This window comes from Nycticebus coucang, chromosome 3, assembly GCF_027406575.1.
Source record: "Nycticebus coucang isolate mNycCou1 chromosome 3, mNycCou1.pri, whole genome shotgun sequence".
NCBI lineage: Eukaryota > Metazoa > Chordata > Mammalia > Primates > Lorisidae > Nycticebus > Nycticebus coucang.
In genome coordinates, this window is record NC_069782.1 from 32437336 (window position 1) to 32464661 (window position 27326).

Sequence of the window (27326 nt, forward strand, 5' to 3'; positions counted from 1 at the left end):
ATTAGAAACTAATTAAAAATGTGTTACTGCTAATTGTAACAGGATAGTTTAGTGAGTGCTTCTTATTAAGTGCCAGACACTGGTTCTAAGACATTGGGATGAGTCTAACATATTTCATGTGTGAATTTACTTAATATAGTCAAAAATTAAGGGGTAGATGCTGTAAACCCTATTTCACAACTGAAGAAGCTGAAATACTGGGTAAATTGCTTGAAATCACTCAGCTAATACAAGAAAGTACTGGAATAAACTCTTAGAAGCGTGGATCTGCCATTGTCCTGGTTATGATTCAGCATGGGTGGGCATCCTCTTGAGTGCTGAAAGAATCTTTGCTTCTTTGGAATTGACAGTCTTTTTGCTGGCAGCTGAGATGGACTTATTGAGGGACTACCTTTGTCTTCAGTGCCATTGCCACGTGTTCTTCAGTTCAGTTACCCTGTGTTTGGGAATTTCTGTGGCAAAGTGCTGTTGCTGGAGTGGTCACGAGGAGATCCAGAAGCGTACAAGACCATCTTTACTGCAGAGCTTACAGGTTGATCAGCAAGGAAGCTTTGTACCCAAGCAGTTGTAGTACCTAACAAACATGTTGTAGAAGCTCTGAAAGGCTATAGAAGTAGAGAGAAATATATTTGCTGTGTGCTATAGGGTCAGAAGGGATATTTTAGTTGTTATTTGAAGAAGTTAATAGAAAGCCGAACAGAATAGGTGAGCTGCCATTAGGGAAAATTCTCTGGTATGATGGTAGGAGACTGGTATTTGAAACTTGTCCAACGAGAGAGATAGAAAGAAAAAAAAGGTAGAGAATCCGAGAGCTATCCTGGAACAACTAGATAAGAGGAGGAGTCCTGATACGGTACCGTCATCCTTGCTGAAGCTGTCAGTACTCACAGGTCTTCTACTGATCTGTTAGGTGTGGAGTCTGTTGAAGACCTCGCCAAAGGGGAAATGCTTACAGTTCCATTACCATCTTGAAAGTAATCCTCGGCCTTGTCCTGGTTATTCCTTGTATCTTCTGCAATTACTAAGAAAGGAGATTAACATATTCTGATATTCTCAAAAGATGATGCAAATCTCACTTTAGTCATATAAATGATTTCTATTATTGGTATTAAGTATCTAATAGATATCTATTTAATATCTATCAACTATCTATTAAATAGTTGTCAAAGAATTAGGAAATCAGGAGCTTTTGAAAACTGCCTGTTTTTCCTCTCAGTTCTGTAGTAACCTGAATACAAATGACACAGAAGTACAAAGGAGGTTGAGGGCTGAGAAAATGCCTGAGGTCATTAATTACCATACAAAGCATGGATCCACTTTGCCGGGGTCAAGGTGAAAGTAGGTAGTCAGGAGGATGCCTTGCAGATAGACCTTTGTAAGAAGTTAGGTTATCTCCATCTAGGAGAAAGCATGCTTTTGGGGAGAGCATGTATGGAAGGGGTTAAAAATGTGGTCTTTTATGTAGTAGAATGTATCTGGATACTGGCTAGACTAAGTGAGGGAACCACTTCACTAGACTGTCCGGTCTAGATAGGGAATAAACCAGTAGGGAGGGAATTGAAGTGGCATTGGCTCAAAGTGGTAACTCAGGAAGGAAGGTCTTGGAGCAGACATGAGTGCCTGGGTAGAGATGAAAGCTGGAGTTGACAGAGGAACCTGCTAGGAAATTAGAGGTGTGTCCGTGGATCATATGTGACTGAGAAAAGTTTTAATGGAAGTAAGAACTCAGTTTTTATAATTTTTACCAACACTTCTCAGCCAGATGGTATGTCCGTTCAGGAGTAGCTAATCAACCAGATGGGTATAGTAGGAGGATAAAGAGCAAGTGAGACCCAAGAGCAAAACTGGCATTGCTGACCATTGGGCAGTAGCATTTTTTAGGGAGGCAAGTGTTATTAATTTGTCTTGAATGACTGTGAGCCTGGAGGTCAGGATGCATGTGTGAAATTCGATAAAAGTGAAGAGAAATGAAGGGAGACAAGTTGTACAGGAGAAAAAATCTAGGAAATAGAATAATTCCAAGTGATGATGACTTTAATGTGCAGCTCTACCCTTGAATAACAATTAGAGAGTACAGATCAACGTCTCAGAATGAAAGTCAGGAATGTGTGAAACCAGAGTGTTTGAAGAATCATCCACATCATAGGATGGAGTGCGTTACAGTTCAACAAATCCTTAGTGTCCGTATTGTTTGCACTGTGGTGAGTCTACCGTAAATCATATTCTCATCTTACATCGTCTTTATAGATACAGCTTACCTTGTTTTTCAGCCAGGTTATTTAAATGTGTTATAAAAGCAGGTATTGATGTAGTGACCTATTCTTTAATAATCATAGCTGGAAATTTCAAAAGATCATCAACAATGAAACTGAATAAAAAGGGGATAAAAAAATGGGAAAGTGTCTCCTGTGTCCAGTTCTGTATTGCATTCAAATACTGAGATAAATCATCCTTGAAATCTGGAATTTTTAATTAAGAAAGCTCATGTTAAATTTACAGATAGAGTTATACCTCCATCAGAATCGCCAACTTTATTTTTGTGAGCTCTTTCAGTGACATAATGAGCATCCTGTTTCCTTAAGCGGGTAAGTGTAGGTTCTTGTGAATTGACAGGATAGAAGCTCTTAAGAACTGAGTGGGCCGACAGAGCAGCTGGTGTGACATTCCAGTGTTCGTACTCCCTTCCAGCTCCTGAACAGAAGGAAAAACATAGTTTTAATTTAGAAAATCTCTTCTTTGACTATAGCTGAAAATTTCAACACCAGTGAGACTAGAAAATGATAGAACATTTGGTTCTCATATTTAACTGGAGATATGTTCATATATTTAGTAAACTGCACAGGATTATATAAAATTAACTTTCCTTATTTTTGAGCTTTACAAAAGCCTCTTTTTTTTTTAACTAGGAAACTTACTGTAAAGATGACAATTTCCTAAAATGTCTAAATAGAACAATAGAATAGTAGAAAACAAAGTGTAATTGATTTGGCGGAAAGAAGAAGGTAGGTATCTAAATGATAATTTTCTGTTGAATTTTTAAAAATGAATTTAATAATTTTAGGGGTTTTAAATACTTTTAACATATTTCAAAATGTGCCATTAGGAGTCTCCACGTTTTTACCTTGAATGAAGGAAATTATTTTCTGTGTTTGTGTAATACAAAGTTTAAATAGAAAAATATTAATATACTTGGTATTAAAAATCAAAACAGTTCAAAGGACCAGCTCACAGAATATTTTTAGAAAAATAGTTTGCTTTCAGTTAGCCATGAAAATTAAGAATAGCATAATAAAGAACTGTGAGAAATTTACTTACATGTTTTTGTTAGGGAACTTTGGGGTCAAGGTGACATTCCAAGTTTGTTCCCTAAAGTTCAGGACACCCTTATCCGCAGTAGTGGTTCTCTAGAACGGGAGTATCAGCATATCACCATGATCTGAGAAGTTGTTAGAAATGTAAATTAAAATGCATTGCCCAGACCAACTGATGGGTGGGGGAAGGCCCAGCAGTCTGTTGTAAGGAGCCCTTCTGGTGACTGTGGTCAGCAGTGTGATTAATTAAATTTTAAATTTATTCTCATCTTGGTAAATTGAGGACTTTTTTTTTTTTTTTTTTTTGAGTATGTAAGTAAAACCTTGCAAAATGAGGTCAACTTCCCAAGAGACAGGTGTCATCAATGTTTGGGACAAGATGGTACTGACTGACTTGACCATAACGCAAAAAATGTCTGTAGCTAATCGTAAAATGTCTGTGTTTGGGATTATTCACCTTAAATTTTTATCATATACTTTGCTTAATTAAGTACTTTGTTGGCATAAATAAATAAATAAATATGAACTGGCAATGACCGTTACCAAAAGCTGGAATAGTAATCTTACAGCCCTATGAAAGGGAGTGAATCACCAAGTTATAGAACATATTCTGCTTTGAGCTGATGTATTTCTTTTCTTTCTTTCTTTTTTTTTTTGGCAGTTTTTGGCCAGGGCCGGGTTTGAACTTGCCACCTCCGGTATATGGGGCAGGCACCCTACTCCTTTAAGCCACAGGTGGTGCCCAGAGATGATGTATTATTTCTTTATAGACTAAAGGCTAGAGGGAAGAAGGGCTGTGTTTGGGGTTAGGATAATAAAACTGGGTGAGTTTTTTTTTTTTTGCTTTCACTGAGCCAGGTGGTTATAGTGTGGTTTCATCATTTTAATTGTGGGATTCTGAAATAAGAGCAACAAATAAGCCTTTTAAAGTGCACATACAAATAAATTTTTTACTATAAACCAGTCTAATTGTCTCTTGACTAAAAACAGATGAAAACAATTACAATAAAGATTACATGCCACCCTGACACCCCCTTGACTGTTATCCCCATAAAGAAGCAAGCAGTGGAAAGTGAAAACAGCAACCAGAGGTGAGGACAGTGTAGTGGGAACAAGAGTCAAGCATTGGAGAAATTAAGGCAGCAGAACATTTCAGGAGTCAAGGAATGGTGAGCAGTAACAAAGGGGCAGATCAGATAAAGACCCAAGTGTCCATTGGATTAGGACCCTGAAGGGTCACTGATCACCTGGAGGAGGAGTTTCAGTGCAGCCTGAGAGAAGAGTGTAATGAGTTGATAGTGAGCAGGTGATAGTGTATCAGCAGCACATTTCAGAGAGGAGGATAGCTAGTTGTGGGGTTGAGTTTTCCTACCAAATGGTCTTTTCTGCATAAGATCTCTATTTATTATTTAGCATGACTTGCTAACTTTACTAACACATTAGTTTGGTATATTTGTATTTAGCATGGATAACCCCTAACACCATTATTTCTCACATTTCCTCCAGGTTTTATGAAATATTGAAACTCAGTATTAGTACTTTGAATACTCTCAAGAATCGTAACACCCTGGTTAAAAAAAACCATTGCCTTGTAGCAGTAATATCGTTCCTTCAAAAATCTGAAATATGTTTTAACTCTTTTGTCTAAAATGGTTTAAAGAAAAGTAGAGTTGGTACATCTTGCATACCAAGTGGTTTGAACACTCCTTAAATCTTAAACATAGGAGGTTTTGTTTTGCTCTGCTACTTGAGTTGTCATTGCTCCTTCCCTCTGCAAAATCTGTTTTTCAGAATGATTTTAGCTTATGGTTCAACCCCAGAACATTAGTGTTCAGTAAACATTGAGCACCTACTACGTTCCAGAGAATGCTGGGAGTTAAAAATGAATACCACAAATCCTACCTTAGGTTACAGTTCACTGGGGAAGATAGAGAAGTAAACAGATTACTGCAGCTGTGTGATAAAAGCTATACTAGAACAAATAATTGCCTCCTCTGCTCTAATCTGTTTGTTTTCCACCCTGAGAGATAAGTATTCATGCCAAATTTATAACTGATAGGAGCTGTAAGCTGCCTTTTAAGTCCTGTACTTTGTCTCTAGAAGAGTCTCCTAGATGATAAGGACGTTACTGACGGGTGTGAGACTAATTTCAGTCAACCTAGACACAGTGGTGGTATTTATGAATCTGTTGAGACTATTAAATCAGGCATTGTAGACAATGCTTATTTTTTGCTTTATAAATTCTGTGAAGCTGATGTCCTATTTGGTGAATTTACTCTTGTTTCTATGTTGTTCTTTACTCATCTGACAGAAATTACTTCCCTAAGCAAGCTGTATGGGCTTTATGTTCTATTATGTGAGCATGGATGTTTTAAGCCCCTTGAAAGTGAAAAATTTTAAGTTCAAAGTAAAATTAAATTTGAGTAACTCCATGATTTCTTAGGAGTGTTTTAATGAAATGATTTAAATATGTCAAAACTTTGTAAAAAAAAAAAAAAAATTCCCCATCATTCATGTCTCTTTGATATGCATAATATTAGAGCATCTGCTCTTTCCACTATTAGTCTATTAAACATAAGAACTTAATCTAGTAGTTACAGTGATTTTTTATTAAAAGATATTTTAATTGTTGAAAGATTTCAAAATTTTAGGGTATAAATCAGGTAAAAGGTTATTTTCTTTTTCTGCAGAAAGTGATGATGTAGAAAGATTGAAAGATCACAGTACTGTTTGCTAAAATGGAGATCAGAGATGCAAGAGGCATGGTTTTTGCCTTGAAGTAATTTTTCAGTCCAAGAAGCCTTAAATGTAGGCTCGGTTATATCATATTTGCACTGTCCAACCCGTATAAGGTGGTGAGTTTCAGGTTGTTCATGCTGACTGAGGGTCTTGCTGGTATCTAGGAGGGTGGGGTGGGGTGTGGCCATATTTCATAATTTATGAAGCAGCTTTCATTGTCAATAAAATGCCAACAGCAAACACAATGAAAAACAACTTTAAAGGCTGGTTACTCTCTCCTGGTAACTATCTATGTACAAAGGAAGTGGAATTGAAAAACATATGAAGCATAGAAAAAACAGTTCCTTGCTTCATATGGAACCAGAAAAGACCCAAAATAGCCAATGCAACCTTACATAAGAGCAAATCGGGAGGTGTCACTTCAGCAGACTTCGAGCTGTACTGTAAGGCTGTAGTAACCAGATGTGGCACTGGCACAAAACAGAGACCATAGACTTGTAGATCAGAACAGAGAACCCAGAGATGAAACCATCCCCATATTCCCATCTGGATCTTTGATAAAGCAGACAAAAACTTACACTGGGGAGAAAGAATCCTTACTCAATAAATGGTGCTGGGAAAACTGGATACCCACGTGTAAAAGACTGAAACAGGATCAGCATCTCACCACTCAGAAAAATAAATTCACGATGAATAACAGGCTTAAACCTAAGGCATGAAGCTAAGAATTTTAGAAAAAAGTATTGGAAAAGCTCTTATAATCAGCCTAGGGAAACAATTTATGAAGAGACCAAAAGCCATCACAGCAACAACAAAAATAAACAGGACCTGCAGAATGGGAGAAGGTACTTGCATGCTGAACATCTGATAAAGGGCTGACAGCCAGAAGCTACAAAGAACTCGAGCAAATCAGCAATGAAAAGTGGGCAAAAGACATGGACAGAAAGTTTTCAAATGAAGTTTTTTCCTTTCTTACAATGTGTATACCTTTTTTTTGCTACCCTCTATATATTTTCCATTTACTACAAGTCAGGTGTTAGGCTAAGTTCAAAGCGTTTTACGTGTATTAACGCATTCAATGATTTGTGTACTATTATTGTATCTTTGTTCTACAGAGGAGCATGTAACACAGTATGTGTGTGAAGTAAAGTAGAATGGGTCTGTGACCTCTTTCTCTTAGACATGAATTTCCTGTCATTGTTGCCTAAGTGCACGCTCACTGTGGGGGTGAGAGGAGAAAGCATTTACATCATGCTGATTAACACCAAGTAATGAACATTTAGCTTTGAGTAAACTGAGCCTTTGTCTTTACACATATGCTGTTGCATTTCCTATATGGCGTCCTTGTACAGTTAGGCTTTTGGAATTAAATGTGGGAGACCATACTTTTGTACTAGTTAAATTTAGCCTTCTAGTCCCATCTGTCCAGATCCTGATTCTATCCTGTATTTGCTGATTTATGTCCAAGCTTCAAGCCACCTATAGATTGAATAAACACAACTTCTAGGTCTTCAAATCACTAACAAAAGTTTAGAATTATTCAGGAATTAGGAACTCAACAATGCATTAAAAACACCTCTTTCCAGAGGTTGTTCCTCTTGTTTCAAATATACTTAGTCGTATTAGAATACATTTTCTGCCTTGCCTGCGAAAATCTCAAAAAGCTCCATGTTTCATCTTGTAATTTACTTAGCTATTCTCCTATATTTCTGTTTTTCTAATAAGTGATACTTTTGTTATTGCTGTTGAGCCTAGATAGCTTTCATACAACTTTTCCATGATCTGAAAGTCAAGTGACCTTGTGAAAGGAGGAATTGCACTTGTGTTATTAACAAAGCTGTCTTTTTTATAAGCTCTTACTCATTTCTCGGATCTCATAATCATCCTTTGTCATCTGTTGAAGCTCTGGCTCATTCATAGTAAAGCTTCGTTCAGTAGGAAGCCACCTTAATCTTGTTTTTGAAGACTGTAACTATTTTGCTTAACTCCAGTCTTCAGTTACCTCTTTTTCCTCATAATACATCAATGATTACCAACAGTGATTTGACTAAAGATAATTTATTCTGGGATAAATTTTGGAGTCAGAAACCTACTTAGAGCACCTGTTCCTTTTCTTGATCATCTTCTGGGGCCTACCTTCTACTTATTATTTAATTTTCAAATATAAAGTAAAACTCTTTTAGTGAACAAATAGAAGCTAAAGAGATGTTTACTTTCTGTTGTATCTAAATCCCAACCAGTGTGTTATCTCACTTGTCGTATTGTAGGTAACAAATGAAAAGCAAAATTACTTTGTTATCCTTAATATTTTTGTCAAACAAAATGGGAGGAGGCGGTGAAGAGGAAAATAGAAGAAGCTATGGATCATCTAGATACAGACCACAGCCTGCTGTGTGATCAGTAGGTAATTGGTAATTGAAATAGTTCACTTTTGGGAAGTGGCTTGTTTGCATTTGGTGTTTTTGCTTGGACTTCCTTTTCTTTAAAACAGTGAGGGAATTGAACATGATTGGTAATCACATACTTAACTAAAATTTGTGGGTTGTAAAGTGATAAACAACTCAGCCCCTAAAGGGGATTTATGGGCAAATTACTGAAAAGATCAGGGATAGGGCAAACTTGAGTCACTGATTAGCCCTGGGGCTCATGTGATGTTCAGGATTGGCTTGACAGGCACTGTGCTTGCCTCCCCTGCCCCATTCTCTCTGTGCTCTGTATTCTCTCTGTTGGTCCAGTCTCAGAGGTTTCCGCTTGTGGTACCAGATGGCTGTAATAGCTTTTCACCTCTTTCTCAGGTTTTTCAATAGGAAGAAACAAGTCAGAGCACAAGTCTCCTTGTCATCTGCTGACCCTTTTGGGGTGACATATACATCATGAACCCCAGCCATCAGTCAGCATGGGTGGTGGGGATGGAGCTCTACTCAGACTCTGAGAGAGCTGGAAAGCACAGATCCCTAAATGAACAGTGGAGTAATTGCTGAAATAGAAGGGAAAGGACTCTGCGGGGCAAGTAACAAATATCCACACACTGTCCCTTCGGTTCTGACTTTATCTTATAAAGTGGTACGTTGGGTATTACTTGACTGGTGACCAATACATACTTTCCATTCTAACCTAATAAACGTGAAGACTCAGAGTGGAAAGAGCATGGCTTTTTGAGTCAGACATGTGGATTCAGATCCGAGCTCTCTTTTATGTATCCCTATTGTTGAGGAACTTAAAGGGCATCCAATAAATAACATGCTCTTTCCTATTTGAATTCTGTCAAAAGACAAAAAGTTGGTACATAGGCGTTTAAAGATCAGTTTTATTTTTTTCACATTTATTATTTATATTTTCATAGAGTACAAATGCAGTTTTGGTGTGTTGATACATTGCATTGTGGTAAATCAGAAACTGTCAGTACATGACATCACTAAAGCAACACACATTGTAGCCACCCAACAGTCTCCCATCACCAGCCTCTAGTTAATAAAAGCTAGAATGGAGAATTGGGTTTTTGTGTGATGTTCAGCAGTGATGTTCTAATATTTAACCTAGAACCAAACACTTATTTACCTCTACTCCAGCACTGTAAGCGGTTATAGGCTTTTTAACCTGGGAGTCTGCTCCTAAAATCTCAGACCAGAACATGTAAGTCCTGTAGGCATCTGATTGCCAAAAGAAGGCAGAGAGATGAACAAGCCTAATATGTCTAATTTCCCTGGGAAAGTCTCCTGTAGGGCAGATGTTTTCATCTCAGTAGTAATTTATAGGGTTGTAGGCTAGGAGTTGTTCAGGAAAATGCCCCTTTATGGAAACAAGGGGACAGATAAACTCATGTCTTCAGCATACAGATTTGTGAATCTTAATTATTTTATCTGTTGAATAATCTATTTTAGGGTTGGTATGATGTTCAGGCCAAAAATCTTGGATATAGAAACTTAGGAAGATTATCAAATAACCACCCTCTCCAGTTTTTGAACTTAGGTTATTATAATAATTGATATACGAGTAGGAGGGAACCCACTTTTCCTAGGAGATGATGATAATTGGATAAGCATAAGGATTTGTGAAGTGGGTGGAAGTAGGCAAGGAAAGAAAATGTCTTGCAGAATCCATAATTATTAGATCTTTGCAAATTTAACCCAAGACAAGCAAACTTTCCTCAACCAACCATCCTCATGCTGGCATGAATTCCAAGTTTTTCACCCATTTTTCAGTTCAGTGGTTCTCATGGTGTGCATCCTCTTAGACCAGCAGTTCTCAACCTGTGGGTCGTAACCCCTTTGTAGCAATGAAAATACATCCTGCATATCAGATATTTACATTGTGATTCATAACAGTAGCAAAATTACAGTTACAAAGTAGCAATGAAAATAATTTTATGGTTGGTGGTCACCACAAAATGTGGAACTGCAGCATTAGGAAGGTTGAGAACCACTGTCCTAGACCAGTAGCATCAGCGTCACCTGAAAACTTAATAGAAAAGCAAATTTTGGATCCCACTTTAATCCTACTGAATCTATTAATAAAACTCTGGAGATGAGGCCCAGCAGTCTGTATTTTAAACAGCTCTCCAGGTGATTTTGATACATGCTGAAGTATAAGGACCGTTTATCTGATTTACAGACATTCTCATAACAATTTCATAGATTAATTGCATTTACTGATTTATTTTCTAGTTCCTAATCATCAGACTTTTTTTTTTATGTTTTGAGATGTGTGTGGATTGCTTAAGGAAGAAGAAAAGTTGAATCTGACATGAACAGTTGGACTGAACTTTCATCTTATAGGATTAGACATAGTGCCTTGTTGCCTGTTTTAAAAATTAAATGTAACAGGACACCTCCTGTGGCTCAGAGGAGTAGGGCACTGGCCCCATATGCCAGAGGTGGTGGGTTCAAACCTAGCCCCAGCCAAGGACTGCACCAAAAAAAAAAAAAAAAAAAAAAAAGTAACAGCAAAATGCACAAGGGATTGGATGTATGAGATATTAGAATACCAGAGGGACTTTACCTAACCAGCGCAATCAGTGTAACCTAATTCTTTGTACCCTCAGTGAACTCCAAACATAAACAAACGAACAAATAAATGTTTTACATCATAAAAAAAAGTAAGAACTTGAGAGTAGTGATATAATTTGTGCAGAAGGACTTGAAGATCAGTAAGAAAAAGAGTTATACAGAAGTGACTTTTCAAAGGAAGAATTAACCAAACCCAGTAACAGACTGAAGCTGGAGAGAATGGAATAAAAGATGATTTATAATTTCAAGCCTAGGCGATTAGGTAGGAAAATGGTGATTACCAAAGGGAATTGCTTAATTAGGGAATGAGATGAATCGAATGTTGGGCTTGGTAACTTTAAAAGGGATGTATATGGAGAAAGAAAGACTGAGAGCTTAGCTTCAGGTAGGTTGGAATAATAGGACTTGAAATTATGAAGAAATTAACATATCTTTTTATTCCTCAGAGTTAGTGTCTGTCATACTTCTGGTTTCTCAGGATATAGTGATGGACAGACTCTGCCCGCAGAACTAATACTGTACGTGAAAGGAGAAAAAATAACAGCATATACACGAGTGAACAAGATAATTTCAGATAAGGGTAGGCAAGAAAAATAAAATAGATTATCAGAAAAGACTGACTAAAAATCGAGAATTTCTTTGGCTCCTAAGAGGTCAAAGGAAAACCCGAGATGGTGACGTGTGTCCTAGATCATGGTGGAAGATAAGTTTTAGACAACCGAAAGATCGTGGAATCATAGAGAAGCCACACACACAAGAGTTGTGGGAAGTCATATTAAAGAGGTTTTTGTTTGTGTGTGTGCTTTGTTTTTACTTTTTGCCCTTTCAGAGGCTATTCTATATGAAAAGTTTTTGAGACAGAGTCTCACTCTGTTGCCCTGGGTGGAGTGCCATGGTATGGTCGTAGCTCACAGCAACCTCAAACTTTTGTGCTCAGGCTCATTTTGCCTCTGCTTCCTGAGTAGCTGGAACTATAGGCACTGTGGCCCCATGGCACACTACTAGTTTTTTTCTATTTTTAGTAGAGAAAGGTCTCACTCTTGCTCAGGCTAGTCTCAAACTCCTGAGCTCAAGCAATCTTCATCTTAAAAAAATAATAAGAATAATAGGTCCAAGTATTAAAGGAATATTGACTTGAAGACAGTCCAGCTCCGGCATGTTAGCCATTTTTTAGTGATGCTTAAATCTCAATTTCTCAAAGTCTTATTACCCTAATTAGTAGACTAAAAAGTAATAACACCTCATGGGATTAAATTGTGATGACTAAATGAGAGAATGAATTTTAAAGCGACCAGCATATTGTTTGAAAAGTAAGTGTGTGAATGCTTGAATGGTAACTATTGATAACAGTAATACTGAATATATTGTGGAGTTCAGCCCCTGTTAAATGAAGTTTCATTGAATGATGTGATCTAATGTGTTTTGATAATTTTATTTAGAAGTTAATACTTTGATCTTTTATCATGTAAAAAAAATTAAAGGCGTGAGACTATATAATTCACAGATAAATTTTTACAACTTAATTGATGCCTTTAGATTAGGTACCTGAAACATTTAGAAAGTATTTTTATGTGCATAATACTCTAAGATTTTATTAACTTTTAAATATTTTCTCCTTGCAGGTGTGCACATCTCATGATTGATATGAAGAAACTAGCCATGGGCCAAAGGTCAAAATACTTCTCTGGGAAATGTTGCTGCTGATGCTGCTTTACAAAGTCATACAATGAGTGTTTGGTTTGAGAAAGATTTTCACATTTAAAAGATTTTCCTCTTGGAAATATATCAAGTGAAAATTAGATTCTTCTGGGAAACATTTTCCTCCTAATAAATTATACTTGTAATGGGCGACATGGCAAACAACTCCGTTGCGTATGGTGGTGTGAAAAACTCTTTGAAGGAAGCTAATCATGATGGAGACTTTGGAATTACGCTCGCAGAGCTGCGGGCTCTCATGGAGCTTAGGTCCACAGATGCATTACGAAAAATACAGGAAAGCTATGGAGATGTCTATGGAATTTGCACCAAGTTGAAAACATCTCCCAATGAAGGTAAGTTTTGTTGTGTTTATTTTTGGTCAGTAAACATGCTTTTATTGTCTTTGTTGTATGATAATACCATAATTACAGTGATACTAAGAATGGTGGGTTAGTTAATCAGATTGGTGCAGAGAAAGAAGCTTTAAATCAAAACATAGTGTTGCAGATTAATTTGTACGTTTAGATATGAGGCATGAAATCTTTTGTCCTGCTGCACAAGTTATTGCAACTGATGTATGATAACAAGATTGTCTTTCCATTTGAGCTATAGAGGAAGGAACAAGGCTTGGTTGTCTCAAGGGGAGTCAGTGGAAATAAACTCTGCTCATTGCCCTTCATTTTGCCAGGTGGCTTAAAATAGTTGTCATTGCCAATAGCTGACGAAGTTGCTTTGAGCTTATGGGGCTTAATCTAAACATTAATTATTAGTTCAGGAGGTCCAAAAGCCGATGGAGTAGATTAGTTGGCAGTTAGTTTTTTATTTAGCAGACATTTATTTTGATTAAAAATAGTTTTCAGTCTCTGAATTATGTTGAATTTCCCTGTGTTCAAAGAAGCCTTTGGTTTCATAAATTTTGGTGTGTAGTATGTCTCTTTGAGAATCAAGAAAGGAACATTCGTTATAACTTTATTGCATTATGGTCTTTGAAATAATTTTGGAAAATGGCTTTTTATACACTGTTCATGTTGAACATAAAATTAAGGTTAGGAAGTTTCAGGAATGCATTTCCAATTTACAGAGTTAGAATCGGGGTGCACACATGAGGATGAATGTCTGATGAGTACAATTCATTTTACTAAAGATATGAAATGATTAATGTAAAAATTTAAAGCATATTAGTATGTATTCCGAAAACAATTCTAGAGAGATTATTCAAACGTGTTTTTCTTAACATTTGGTAGATTCATTAATTCAAGTGAACTGTTTGTACTTGGTTACATTCAGTCTGAAGTCTAGTTGTTGAATGCTCCATGAGCACCATGCTGATAGGAGACGTTAACATTAAGGAGCTCCCAGAGTAACAGCATAGTTTATTCAGAAAGCGTTGTTGAACTTCATTTTCAAATATACACTTACCTATTCTTTTCCTAATCATTCCTTTGTGCCTCGCTGTGTTAATCAAAGCTCGTCTTCTAATAACTGAGTACCCTTCTATTATGCCCTCAGTTTTATAAACATGTCTCATTAATTTGCCCAAAATAACAGCAGATGAGAAACTGCAGTGCAAATGTACTATTTACGTTGATTTTTGGTTTAATTATTAACTGAAAATTTTATACCTGGTACAGTGGTTTTATAAATTTAGGAAGGAGGTGATTACCTTTTGGCATAATGGAATCTATGAACAATTTCTAGAAATAGTCACTTAACACTAACAGTTTTATGTGAATTGTTGCTTCTTTGTGCTTTTAAGTAAATATACATTATTTCCCCTTTTGTATTTTCAGAAAGTTTGTTCATGTTCTTCTTGGTATTTTGAATTTAATAATTGCTAAAATTCGTACAAACTATCGTCTTCACTTTTAATATATGAACATAGTTTGTTATTTTGAAATATTCTTTTAAAGAACGTGAAACTAGCCATTTTAAGCATTATATTTGTGCTTAGTTGGAGTATAAATAAAAACAGCAGCAGCCTTCATGGGAATATTAATTCCCAAAGAAATCTTTAGGGTTTTCGTTTCATGTAGTAGAAATAATTCACTCAGAAAGCTCCTGAACATTTTGTAATGATGATAAGAAATGAAACATGATCGAGGAGTTTGGTGCCCCAGGAAATATTCTAGATGGCAAAAGAGCAATAACAATTCTTTTGTTAGAATATGTCTGTTTAGAGTCAGAAAGGGAGAATTGAAAGGATTCTTTCATGTACATGAATTTTGAATTCATGGCGTCGGTCATTACAAAAGTTTTGAGATACACAAAAAATCAATAAACAAAATCCTCATCGATGGAAACAAATGAAGCCCTCCCAGCAACACTGATAAGCTGAGCAAGTTTCAACTTGCACAGGTGAGTCAGGGCACTGTTAACTGTGCTGCTTGGAAGTGAAATAATGGCCATCACACAATTTTGCAGTGACTGACGTAGGTAAAACTCAGGTTGTTTGCCTGTCTTTTTACTTCTTTCATTTATTCATGTATTCATTGACACATACCACCTTTCATCAGACCTGGATGTTGATTGTCATGTGTTTTATGTATGTCTCCTAAAAATAAGAAAGTGTTGGCATTTATTGGAAGATGGTCAGAAGTATATGATTAAATCCCATCTGGATTTCAGAGATTTTAATAAAAGGGAGGAACATGTGCATCTTAGAGTTGCTGGAATATAGTAGTTGTTGGATATTTGCTATGTGACAGACACTTTGGTACACATCCGTGAATAAAACAAAAATTTCTGCCTTACTTGCACGTGAGAGAGACAGACAGTTCACAAGACAACTGAGTGAAATGGGTAGTATGTTGGTGACCATGCTTCAGAGAAAAATGAGTAGAGAAGAGAAATCAGAAATATCGGAGGTGCTGATTTTAGATTGCTATAAAGCCTGAAGGAAGAACCCAGGATGTATCTTAGGAACAATAACAAAAAACTGATAAATAATACTTGTAATGGATACTTTTGTGCTAGGTTGATTATTAGCACTTAAAATATTATCATAAAATGAGTTAATATTCTAACACCTTTATTACAACACCTTTTTCTTATTTTACATCTGAAGAACTCATAGCACATAAATATAATTTACCCAAAGTCACATTCTGGCTACAAAGACCATGCTTTTCACCACTGCAGTGTACTACCTGTTACAAAGGTTCAGCTCACACAGCTAGTGAAAGAGTTGAACTATTGAGAAAGATATACTTGTGTTCCCTTCCCTCAATAGTATTTTTTGGTGGAGAAACAATTTTCTTAAGATTTTGTATATCAATCTGGTCTTTAAAAATGTGCCCTATTCAAGAAATTGTATTTGTGTGGTTTTTCATTTGTCTTGACAATTTATTATTTGCTTTCTAAGTATGTTTTGAAGAGAGCTAAATGTGTACTGATAAATAGGTGGTGTTTAATTTTCACCAGTTCTTCCCAGTTCTTAATAATCAGCATTGCTCTTTAAGGAGTTATAGCTATGAACTCGAGGTTAACTGGAATTGAGACTTAAAACTTCATTATTTTTAGCTCTGTTAGAGCAGGTGTCTGTCTTACAGTCCTCAGAATCCAAGAATGCACTGTTATGCTCAGACATCCTGCTTCTAACATCTAGTTTCATAAAATTCCCTTCATACTTTTTCTTTTGTATCTTTATTTTCCTACATTGACCTTGTTATATTCTAAATCACATTTGTTGTTCCTTACATTTTAGCACTAGCTTTCGGTATTTTTTTTTTATTTTAATGTGTTCCTGTATTAGCTGTATATTTTACACTGAATAATGTACCTGTTAATGGGGTTACAGACCTCTAGTCCTAGTGTCATGTTTATTATTCAGTATTACCGCATTAAACAAAGTATAAAAATGAATTCATAAAAATTAAAGGCAGTTAATTTGTTGAGGTATTTTGTAAGAGGCATGGCTGACAGACTTAAGAACAAGAGAGCAGATGGGGACGCTAAGCTTTTTAAGTGGTGGTTGCTGCAATTAGAAGAGGAAAAAGAAAAATAACAAAAGGAGACATTGGTAGAGAGAAACGAAAACGAAAGAGAAATGTGGCAGAAAGCAGGGAAGAGTCAGTGGCAATTGTCCCTGGCTGCCTAATGTTTCCTAAATGTTTCAGGTGGCAGTTTATATTTGCACTTCCTAGAAGTGAGACTCTTAGTAAGGTGTACTCTAACCATGTCTTCATGGTAGAATAGAATAAAACTGACATGTACACATGAAAATATATTTTAACTCTTTAGGAAGTCAGCGCTTCATTTAGGATAAATGATTGACTAAGGCTTCTACAAGAATGTTCTAGTGCCCCAGTACATAGGGTTGGTTTTACAGGTTAACTAGCATAGTCATTCCTCAAGTATTTGCCTAGCTGTGGTATGCCAGGCATGTATGTTTTAAAACTTATATAGAATTGCCAGTGAGGGTTTTATTATTGATGATTGTATATGACCTTGTCCTAGAAATTTATTGCCACTGCTAATAGTTACACATTTAATGCCTGCTCTAATCACTAGTTTGCATTGCTGTGAATTTACTGAGGATAGTTGTAACACTCACTGCTATTTCTCTATAGCATATATATTTTTAAAGTCCAACATGATAGATCTTGAAGTAGCTTGGCCTTAGAGGTTTTTTATTTTTAAGTTCAGTGTTCAGATTACAATAGACATAGTTCCTTCCCAAAATATCCTCTTCTGGCTTTTGTAGCATTATACTCTTAGGGGTTTCCTTGGTCCTGTCTGGACAGTCTCATCAGCCTCTTGTACTTTTCTTTAGCTGGTGGTCATCCTTGGATTTCTGTTCATTGTACAGTTTTCTGAGGCGATAACCATCCACTCTCATGATTTCCCGTGCCATCTGCATACTGCTGATTCCCACATTTATAGATCTAGTCTAAGATTGTTTCCTGAGCTTTGGGCCTGAAAACCTAAACCACATACAGTCCAGTGTGTTTAACTGTTACTTGTTAGAGTTCCTTGAAGTCAGGTACCAGGGAGAGGCACCCTGTCTGATCATTTCTCTTCCTATGCTTGGTGCCTGGCACATGCTGGGCATTTGGGAAAGAATACAGAAGTTGGACTTTATGCCATGGCTTTTGAATTTGGGAGTGGGGGAAGGATCACCTCTTTTGATACTGAGACTATAAGAAACCAAGACTGTTTCCCAAGAAGAAGGAACATGAACATAAATTTCTATGTACTTTCAAGGTTGGCTGCTACTGCCAGGCCCACCATCTCACACACAGACACACGTACATATATGTGCAATATACTCTCAAATACAATTTCAAGTGCAGAATTTGACAAGACTGTACTATGTGCTTTGTGTTGGCCATGCGTTTTTAGTTAAACCTACTTGTTCCCAACATTCCAGTAAACTTTTCCCCCTCCCTCTTTATTTCCTAAATTAGGGCATGATTTTATTATTCCCAGTAATTGGTATGCTACATTTTCTTATAAAATATCAAGGTCTTGAAATAATTTGCGTTTTATTTCATAATATGTTCTTTTCCAGTCTAAACACAATACTATTGAGCTATTATCTACTCGTAGAACAAATACAAAGCTATTTATACTCCCCTCCGTGGTGGATTTAAACCCTCTAAAAGCATGTAATTCTGAGGCTGCTTTCGATGATTTTTAGTTATACTTTTTCCTTGTGGAGCTAACTGGGCCATAAGGAGATCAATCCCATTCATGACCTTGGCCTCATTGTCACTGTGCTACAATCAACTGAGCCAATTAGGCAGAAGATTTCTCATGTTGACTCATAAGTATTCCTAATAATTGGATATTCTATCTTTTGTTTTTAAAACAAGGACCAGGTAATTTCTTACCGGTTCCACCAGCTTAGTTCTCTCTGTCTCCACACACTTTCTTTTCTCCCTCCTGACAGTGGAAGCCTCTTCCTGTAAGTATCCTAGCTAACACCTCCAACCTGCATTCCATTCCTTCTTACCTCTACCAAGGCTTTACTTCGAGTAGTATTCTGTCTCCTGTGCTCCTGTGGTGTCATCAGTGTCGTCTCCTCTACTTGATCATCCTCACTGGTAAATTTGTATGTACCTTGTCTTCATATCTGCCACAAACAAAATGCAAATAAAACCCATTTTAACTCACCTTAACTGATTTATTTCTCCCTGCTGCCTCACACTCCTGGAAAAAGTTATATATACGTACTGTTTCCACTTGCTCATTCCCGTCCTCTGATCAGCTCTTTCTCATCAGACTTTCTTCCACAGCACTCCAGTTGGAGATTCCTTATCAGGGTCACCAGCCTCTATGTAGTGAAAGAAAGTGCTCCCTTTTCTGCCCTTTCTTACTCAGCCTTGTCACACCATTTGCCATAGTCAGCCACATCATCTTTTAAACTCTCCTCTCTAGTCTTCACTTGCAGCTCTGCGTGAACATGTTTTGTTTCTGTGCACCTCCCCCTCTCCTGGCTGTTTCTTCCCATTCGCCTTGGACTTCTCGTCCCCAGTTGACTGTCATTGTCAGAGTGCTCCAAGGCTGTCCCCCAGCCCTTCTCCCTTCTTGTCTGCTCATTCTAGCTTTCTTGAAGCTCTCATCAACCCATGGCTCCAGAATCATCTGTATATTGGTGACTCTGTCAGACTTCTCCCTGAGTTCTGAATATGGACAACCAGCTATCTCCCAGACATCCCCACTGGTTTTGTTTAAATCTGTAAAACAGAATCATTACTTCTTCCTTCCCATTCTCTCCAATCCCCAAAGCTTTCCCAGTCTTAGTAAATGACTACCACTAGAGCGCTTGGAGCCCCCCACCCGCCCAAAAAAAAAAAAAAGAAAAAGAAAAACCAGTCTAGATATCCTTTATTCTTTTTCCTTTTATCCCACGTCCAGTCCATCAGCAAGTTGTCTGATCTCCTTCCAAGATAGCTGGAAGATCCAGTTATCCTGTTACCTGCTCTGCCTCCACCTGTAAAGTCTAGATTCAAGTGCTGTCACCTCTTACTTTGTGCTATAACAGCCTCTGGACTGCCTCTCCCCCCTGACCCCATGCTTCAATTTATCCTTCAGGTAGCACTTCCTATGGTCTTTCTGAAAGGCACATCAGTTGTCACTACCCTCCTTTAGAATCTTCTCCTGGATGCCAGTCCTTACTCCATGCCCCCATGCTCAGATGTCTTTGGCCACTTCGTCCATTTTTACCCTCTCTTCTTTCCTTCTTGGTGACTGGGTTTTAGCTACAGCGGCTTTGTTTCAGGCTCTTCAATCTTCTAGCCTTGTTTTTGTCTAAGGACGTTTGAGTTTGCTTTTCTGCCTGGGAGGGTGCTCTGCTCTACAGGCCTCCCAGTCAGTGGTTGGCTCTCCACTATGCAGACTCGAGTTGGACGTCAGCTCCTCAGAGATCCTGATGAGCTCACCGAGAGTGTTCCACTGGCCTCTTCCATCTTCTTCATTGCCCTTATTTGTGGCTGTAATTATTTTAATTGTCTATTTGTTTATCTACCTCCAGTAATATAACGTAAGCTTGTTGACTGTAGGAATTGTCTTGTTCACACTGACTCATCAGCACATAGAACAGTCCCTGGAAGAGGGAGGTGTTCAGGACATAGCTGCTGGGAAACAGACTGTTATTGCCAAGCTATAAGGTTTATTATATTTAGATGGTGTATGTTTATTATTAAGAGAAATTAATTGCCCCAACGGAATTAGTGCCTATACTGTTCAATTATTTTGTAACTTGCCTTCCCTTATTTAACTTAATTATCCTGTGATTTAGGATTTGCAAACTATATACTTTTGCCTTTGGTCCTTCAAAACAACTTTGTAAGTTAGACCAACAAATATTAATGTCCACCTTTGACCCTTGAAGAGGTGAAGTGTTTTGTATACGATTACAGTAGCTGAACTGTAACCTAAGGTTGTCTAACTACTAAACCAGTTTTAGTGATACAGTGTCCTAGGTGCATACTTATGTGTGTAATGGTAGTTTAGAAGAATTATAATAACCTTTAAGACCAGCTGCTTTTTTTATCTCCTAGATTCTCCCTGAGGTATGTTTTTAAACTGTCTTTAGCTCTGTGACTGTTCTTTTCACTATTAACATAAAATACTGGCCCACCATAAGTTAAGATTTAACCAATTATTGTAGTCAAAGTGGTGATATTCAAAACTATCAGGTGTCATATGTATACCGTTAATGGTGGTCTCTATTCAGTATGATTTAAACTCAGACAATCGATGTCTCCAAACAGATTTCTTAGGAAACAAAATTGGAGACCAGCAAAGAGAGGGATACAGTTTTTCCTTTTTGATTTTTAATCTTTTGCTAGGGAGGGCATTAGAACACGAGACAGGACAAACCTACCCGCTGTCCAGTATCATCCCAGTCACTGTGTCCCTTCACCGCCTTGCTCTGAGTTGATGACTTCTCTCATCAGAAGTGTAAAGTGTTTTCTGTGTGTGTTATATTTGCTAATGAGAACATTCTCTGGCTTCTTTTTTGGTACCTTCAACAAAGTAAATAATCACTTTAAACCTATATGTTCAGTTCTCATTATTTATTCTAACAATTTTCTTTGTTCTCTCTTTCTGTCCTCTGTCTGCCTCAACATTGAGATTGGTAGTTAAAACACTTGCAGCCAAGAACCTTACAGTAATCTCCTGTTTTCCTGTCTTTGTTCTTTTGGAATGTTCTCTTGCCAAAAGCACAAGTTAAAGTGAGGTTTAATATGATAAATTAAAAGTAGTAGTATTCTTGTGCAATGCTCTCATCTTCAACATTCTTAAATAGACTAGGGAAAAATGTTATTTATCACTGCTGTACTGCTGTGCTTCCACAGTATGTAATGACTAATGTATGTACATCCCACGGGATGTACTGGGTTTTACCAGATCAGCAGGCTTAATCTTAGAGGGTGAAGTGGATGTTCATCGAACTCTCTTGACCTTCTCCCTCCTGCAGTGCCCTATCTCCCTCCGTGACAGTAGGTGTGGTCAATAGCATCACCTGTCTTTTAAGAAAGATCATCTTAAGTATCCTATATTTTGTGACCTGCAGATATTTGATCAATATAAGTATGTCAGAAACATTTTAGCAGAGAAGCTTTTAGATCTTCTGCTAGATTAACTTTTCATTGTTCTTCGGTAAATAAGAGTAAAAATCAAAGACTTTTCTCTTTTAATTATACAAGGTACAATGACTAAATTAAATCTTCATGTGTACCTTTATATGCAAATGTACCTAGTTTGGGGGGAAGCATCCTAAGGTCAGGGAAATGTTTAAATTCAATATAAAATCCATCAAACTATCAGTTATGGTCTGCAGCAGTCTCCAAGATAGTATGAAAGTGAAAATTCTCAATCTTGTCCTCGGTCATTTATGTAAAATTCCTTTAAAGCACTGCATGTGTTCTTCAGTGATTTAAAGTCTGTATACTTAGTACAAAGAAACATTTTGGAGTAGGGTCTTAGGGATTGCAGTACAAAGAATGATGAATTAAGGTGTTTGTACCAAGTAAACTGTTTACTGAAATTTGTTTCTTTTTTTTAGGTTTAAGTGGAAACCCTGCAGATTTAGAAAGAAGAGAAGCAGTGTTTGGAAAGAATTTTATACCTCCTAAAAAGCCAAAAACTTTTCTTCAATTAGTATGGGAAGCATTACAAGATGTCACTTTAATTATATTAGAAATCGCAGCCATAGTATCATTAGGCCTTTCTTTTTATCAACCTCCAGAAGGGGATAATACAGGTAAGTACAGGCGGGAGGGAGGCGGGGGAGACGCCTGTGTGTGACTCGCTTTTAGTGCCTTCATTTAATTAACACGTAATAACAATAGCTGGCTAGCGTTCATTGACATTTGCTACCCCCATTTTGCAGTGAGGCACAGTGGTTAAATAACTTGTCCGTATATGTGCCTGTGCATATGAGAGCTCTCTGGAAAGTGGTGCGTGTCTGCATGGACCCAAGCCATGTAGATGACATGGTCTGTGCTAGCACTGTTTCTGGTTTTTAGAGCACTTACTATGAAGCAATTCCAGGTTTTAATTTTCAGTTTCTTTTGAAAAATATCACTTGAAAACAAAATGCTATTCTCCCACATCCATTACTTTTCTGGTTCTTAATATTTTTGGTATATACACCATTTGGGTAATTTCCTTGCCATTACAGAAATGTTTATATAATAATGTTGAGCATCCCTAATACGAAAATCTAAAATCCGAAACTTTTTCAGCACTGACGTGACGCCACAGTAGAAAATTTTGCGTTTATGTACTTAACACAAATTTTGTTTCATGTGTAAAGTTATTAAAGATAATGTATAAGATTCTGGCTATGTATATAAGGTGTGTGTCAAACGTGAATGAATTTCTTGTTTAGTCTTGGGTCCAATCCCTGAGATACGTCCCTGTGTACGTGGCAAATATTCCAGAATTAGAAAATAATTGAAACACTTGTGGTCCCAGGCATTTTAGGTAAGGGAGATTCAACCTAATCTAGTATCCTGACCAGTGGAGAAAGGCACTGTGGAGTGGGTAGATCTGCTTTCATTACAGATGAAACGTCTAGCTGCAAATGATTCTGTGTTTTTCCATCTTTCTGTGGCCTTCATTTCTCTTCTAACGTTCTTATTTCTTGCCTTTTAAAATATTTATTTAAATTATATTTCTGCCAGTAAATTTCTATAACTGGTAGAAAGTCTATATGGGTTTGGATTACTGTATTCAGGTAGCTATGAAGTTCTAGTATTCACTATATGAAAGACTGATGCACTGAAATACTTTTGTTTGTGAAAGTTTCATTCCTATACCATTCAACTCTATAAAACCATTATAGAGAGTTTTAATGAATATTTCTTTTTTTAAAAATCACTGGATTAAAGTTCAATATGCAAATATCCATTGTATACCATTAACAATTAGAAAATTAAAGTTAACGTGACAACACAAAGTATGAAATACATAGAAGTAATTCTTCAGAAATATGTAGTATTTATACATGGAAAACTTCTAACTATTGAAAAAGACGTCAATGTATATTGCAAAATTGTTATTAATGGTACTTTTTTTTTTTTTTACTTGTTTAGGTATTCCTTCAGTTATAACTCAGGGTTATTGTCTTTCTAGGGATATCAGTATACCACATAGCAAATTCAGTTTGGGGTTTCGGACGGATTATAGCAAACAGTAGACCCACTGAAGGGCACACATATCTGACATTGGGTGTTATAGATGCAGCTTCCTTCAGGCTTTCCTGTACATTTCATCGTAAGAGTAAACCAATAACACAGTTTTAATGAGTTTTTCTTAATTTTAAAAATTAGCTTAGGTAATTATATAAAATAATTTCTTCAAAGATGTGCCTAGGCTCATATGAGAACTTTTTTTTTTGGAGACAGAGTCTCACTATGTTGCACTTGGTAGAGTGCTTGATGTCACAGCTCACAGCAACCTGAAATGCTTGGGCTTACATGATTCTCTTGCCTCAGCCTCCCAAATACCTGGGACTCACAGGTGCCTGCCACAATGACTGGCTGTTTTTGTTGTTGTTGTTGTCGTCATTGTTGATTTTAGCTGGCCTGAGCCAGGTTGCAAGCCTCAGTGTATGTGGCCAGTACCCTACTCACTGAGCTACAGGCGCTGCCCTTTTTTTTGTTTGTTTTTTGAGACAAAGTCTTACTTTGTCACCCTGTGTAGAGTGCTATGGCATCATGGCTCACAGCAACCTCAAACTGTTGGGCTTGAGCGATTATAGATTATTTTTAGAACTTATATTTCTTTTCATTAAGTAAATAACACATACTTTGCTATTAAAAAAACTGAGGGAGGAGATAGTCCAAAGGAAGTAAAAAATTTACACCAGAGTTTACACCAAAATTTCTCACCAGAAATCCTGCTTAGAGATTTCTGCTCTTCTTACAGATTCCAGCTATACCATTTTTGATAAATCATTACAGATTTTAAAAAATGATGCCTGTCCATGTGTGACTCTGTGCTCATATATGTGAATGTGTATGTATGTCCTGGGGGCTGTAGATGTATGTTTTATGTGAAAAGGGAGGTCATACCACATTAAGCAACATATGGTTTCCCATTTACTCAGCTGTCACTGTCGCCTACTAGGAATTGATATTCTGGATTTGAGTGAGTTAGCAGATTACTTTACTTTTAGAAAATTAAAGTAAAATATTTTCAGTAGAATGGAGTTTATTACCAACAAAGTCTAGGACAAAACTTTCTGAAATTTGAACTGCCTTATTTGTAGGATGTAGTGACAGGTACATTCCCAAATTTGTCGCAGGAGATGTTGGTATTAGAGTCCAACTAAGAAGATAGTCTAGAGTTGTCAGTGTTGACAGACCTTTTAAAAAGAGTCACAAGCCACTAGAAGTTGGTAATGAAACATGGAAACGTTTTTGCTACCATGGTGAGAAGTTATGTAGTCTTTGTACCTTAGCATTTAATAGTATACTGCATGTAACTTTTTATCGTGTTACGTTCGAATGCTAAGATATACTAACTAGCTTAAACAAAATCTTTTTATTTGTAAATTTTCAGTCATAGAAATCTAAATTGTCAAATTTCTTACTCATAACTCTTTGGCATGAATGTGCTATAACCCACAACATAAATAAATTTATGGTTCGTGGTATCTGCATACTAGGGGTTCTCAAACTTTTTGATCTCAGGACCCCTTTAGACTCTTAAAGTATTAAGAACTCCAAATAGCTTTTAATTATGTGAGTTATAGATATTCTGAATTAAAATGGAAACATTTTTAAATATGTGTTCTCGCTACAAAAAAATGATCATTTTGTGATCATTTGTAATGATGGATATCATTAAAATGATCATAATGTAATGATGGATACATTAATTGATTTTAGTAATCATGGTGTACACCATGTATAATTTTTGTCACTCATACTTCAATAACGCTGAAAAAAGTATCAATGCATTTTAAAATGATTACCAATTGTATATTAACATAGATAGCATTTTTATCAAAAGTATCTCCCCATAATGAATTTTTAAGTGAAATAATGAAGAGTGGTAGTGTTTTTCATTTCATCCTATCTCTTTAATGTCTGGCTTAATTGAGGGTAGCTGGATTCACACATCTATCTCTTCATTTAATGCGTTACATTATCATAGTCAAAGAATTTTCTTTGGACAATTCTATTATAGTATGTTAATAAAAGATGAGGCAAATAATGTCTTAGTATTATGAAAATAGGGTTGACTTCAGGGCTATCTGTGAGGTTCCTCAGTAGCACTTTGAGAACTACTTCTCTATATTATCAGTGCCACACTTGATAGACCGCTCAAGAAATAGCTCAAGTAGGATGTTTTAAAATGTAGTGTTTACCTCAGAGTAGAGATTAAAAACTGAATTTAGATTTTGCATATCTCTCAGTTGAATATATTTATAAGGGAACACCTTTAACAAAATAGATTTTTTTTTTTTTTTTTTTTTGAGACAGTCTCACGATGTCAGCCTCGGTAGAGTGCTGTGGCATCACAGCTCACAGCAACCTCCAACTCTTAGGCTTAAGCGATTCTCCTGCCTCAGCCTCCCAAGTAGCTGGGACTATAAGGCACCCACCACAACACCGGCTATTTTTTGTTGCAGTTGTCATTGTTTAGCTGGCCCTGGCTGGGATCAAACCCACCAACCTCGGTATATGTGGCTGGCACCGTACTTTACTGAAAACATTATTAATTTTTTTAAAAACTATAAACTGTAGTATTTTTGTAACTTTGATCTTGATATTGCTTTCTTTTTTTCCCTATAGCTTCTTTAAAAATTTGTACCAGTTGTCAGTAGGAAAGGGATTCAATTTGTAAAAATACGTTATTTTACTATTGTTTCAAAATCATTCTGATCTTACAGACGTTATTTTACTATTGTTTCAAAATCATTCTGATCTTACAGAGTAGAACTGTGAATATGAAATATGTCATTAATTTGTTTTTAGTTCTCTTTTGGAATATTTAGTAGTTTAGTGGTAAATATGAATAGGCAATTTAAAGATGAAAGTTATATAATTGTCTCATAATTCCTTCCCCCTTAACCTGTGTTACATTGATCTTTAAATATTTTTGGTAATTTACTCTTATCAAGAAAAAAATTGAACACATACTTACAAATGGTACATTATTAATTATGCATTTGAAACTCTTATCTGTATAATGTTTATTTTTAGGCATATACAAAACTAAAAGTTGAAAGAAAAAGTGAGATTAAGCTTAACATTTTGATTTTTAATAGCCAGACCACATTATTGTTAACCTGATTTGGGTCTAAGTTTGATTTATTTCAGAACTTGGTTTTAATGTCTCTCAGAGGTGAAAAGAAACATACAACATAATATAAATCCAAATGGGAAAAGTGTACCCACTAAATCATGATACTGATTTTCAGGCCCATCTACCAGTTATGCAAAGGCGTTTGTTAGAATATGCCCAGTAAATTCCATCTTCTGATGTCAGTCTGTCCTGGTACACTATTATAAAGTATTACCTTTTTTTATTTTTAATAGATGACATCAAACCCTCTGAAATGCTTTTACGTATTGTATATTTCCAAGTTAGTGAAAGAGGTCAGCAT

General features: G+C 36.5%; 1 protein-coding gene across 6 annotated transcripts in view; it reads left to right on the forward strand.

Moving 5' to 3' along the window:
* Positions 1–27326, forward strand: part of ATP2B1 (ATPase plasma membrane Ca2+ transporting 1) — a 121835-nt gene that overhangs the window by 48136 nt on the left and 46373 nt on the right. For all 6 annotated transcript variants that reach the window (XM_053582768.1, XM_053582764.1, XM_053582766.1 and 3 more), the window contains exons 2-3: positions 12679–13107; positions 22269–22466. In XM_053582768.1, coding sequence (XP_053438743.1) covers positions 12900–13107; positions 22269–22466 — 406 coding nt within the window. In that variant the 5' untranslated portion in view covers positions 12679–12899. The remainder of the gene's footprint in view (positions 1–12678; positions 13108–22268; positions 22467–27326) is intronic.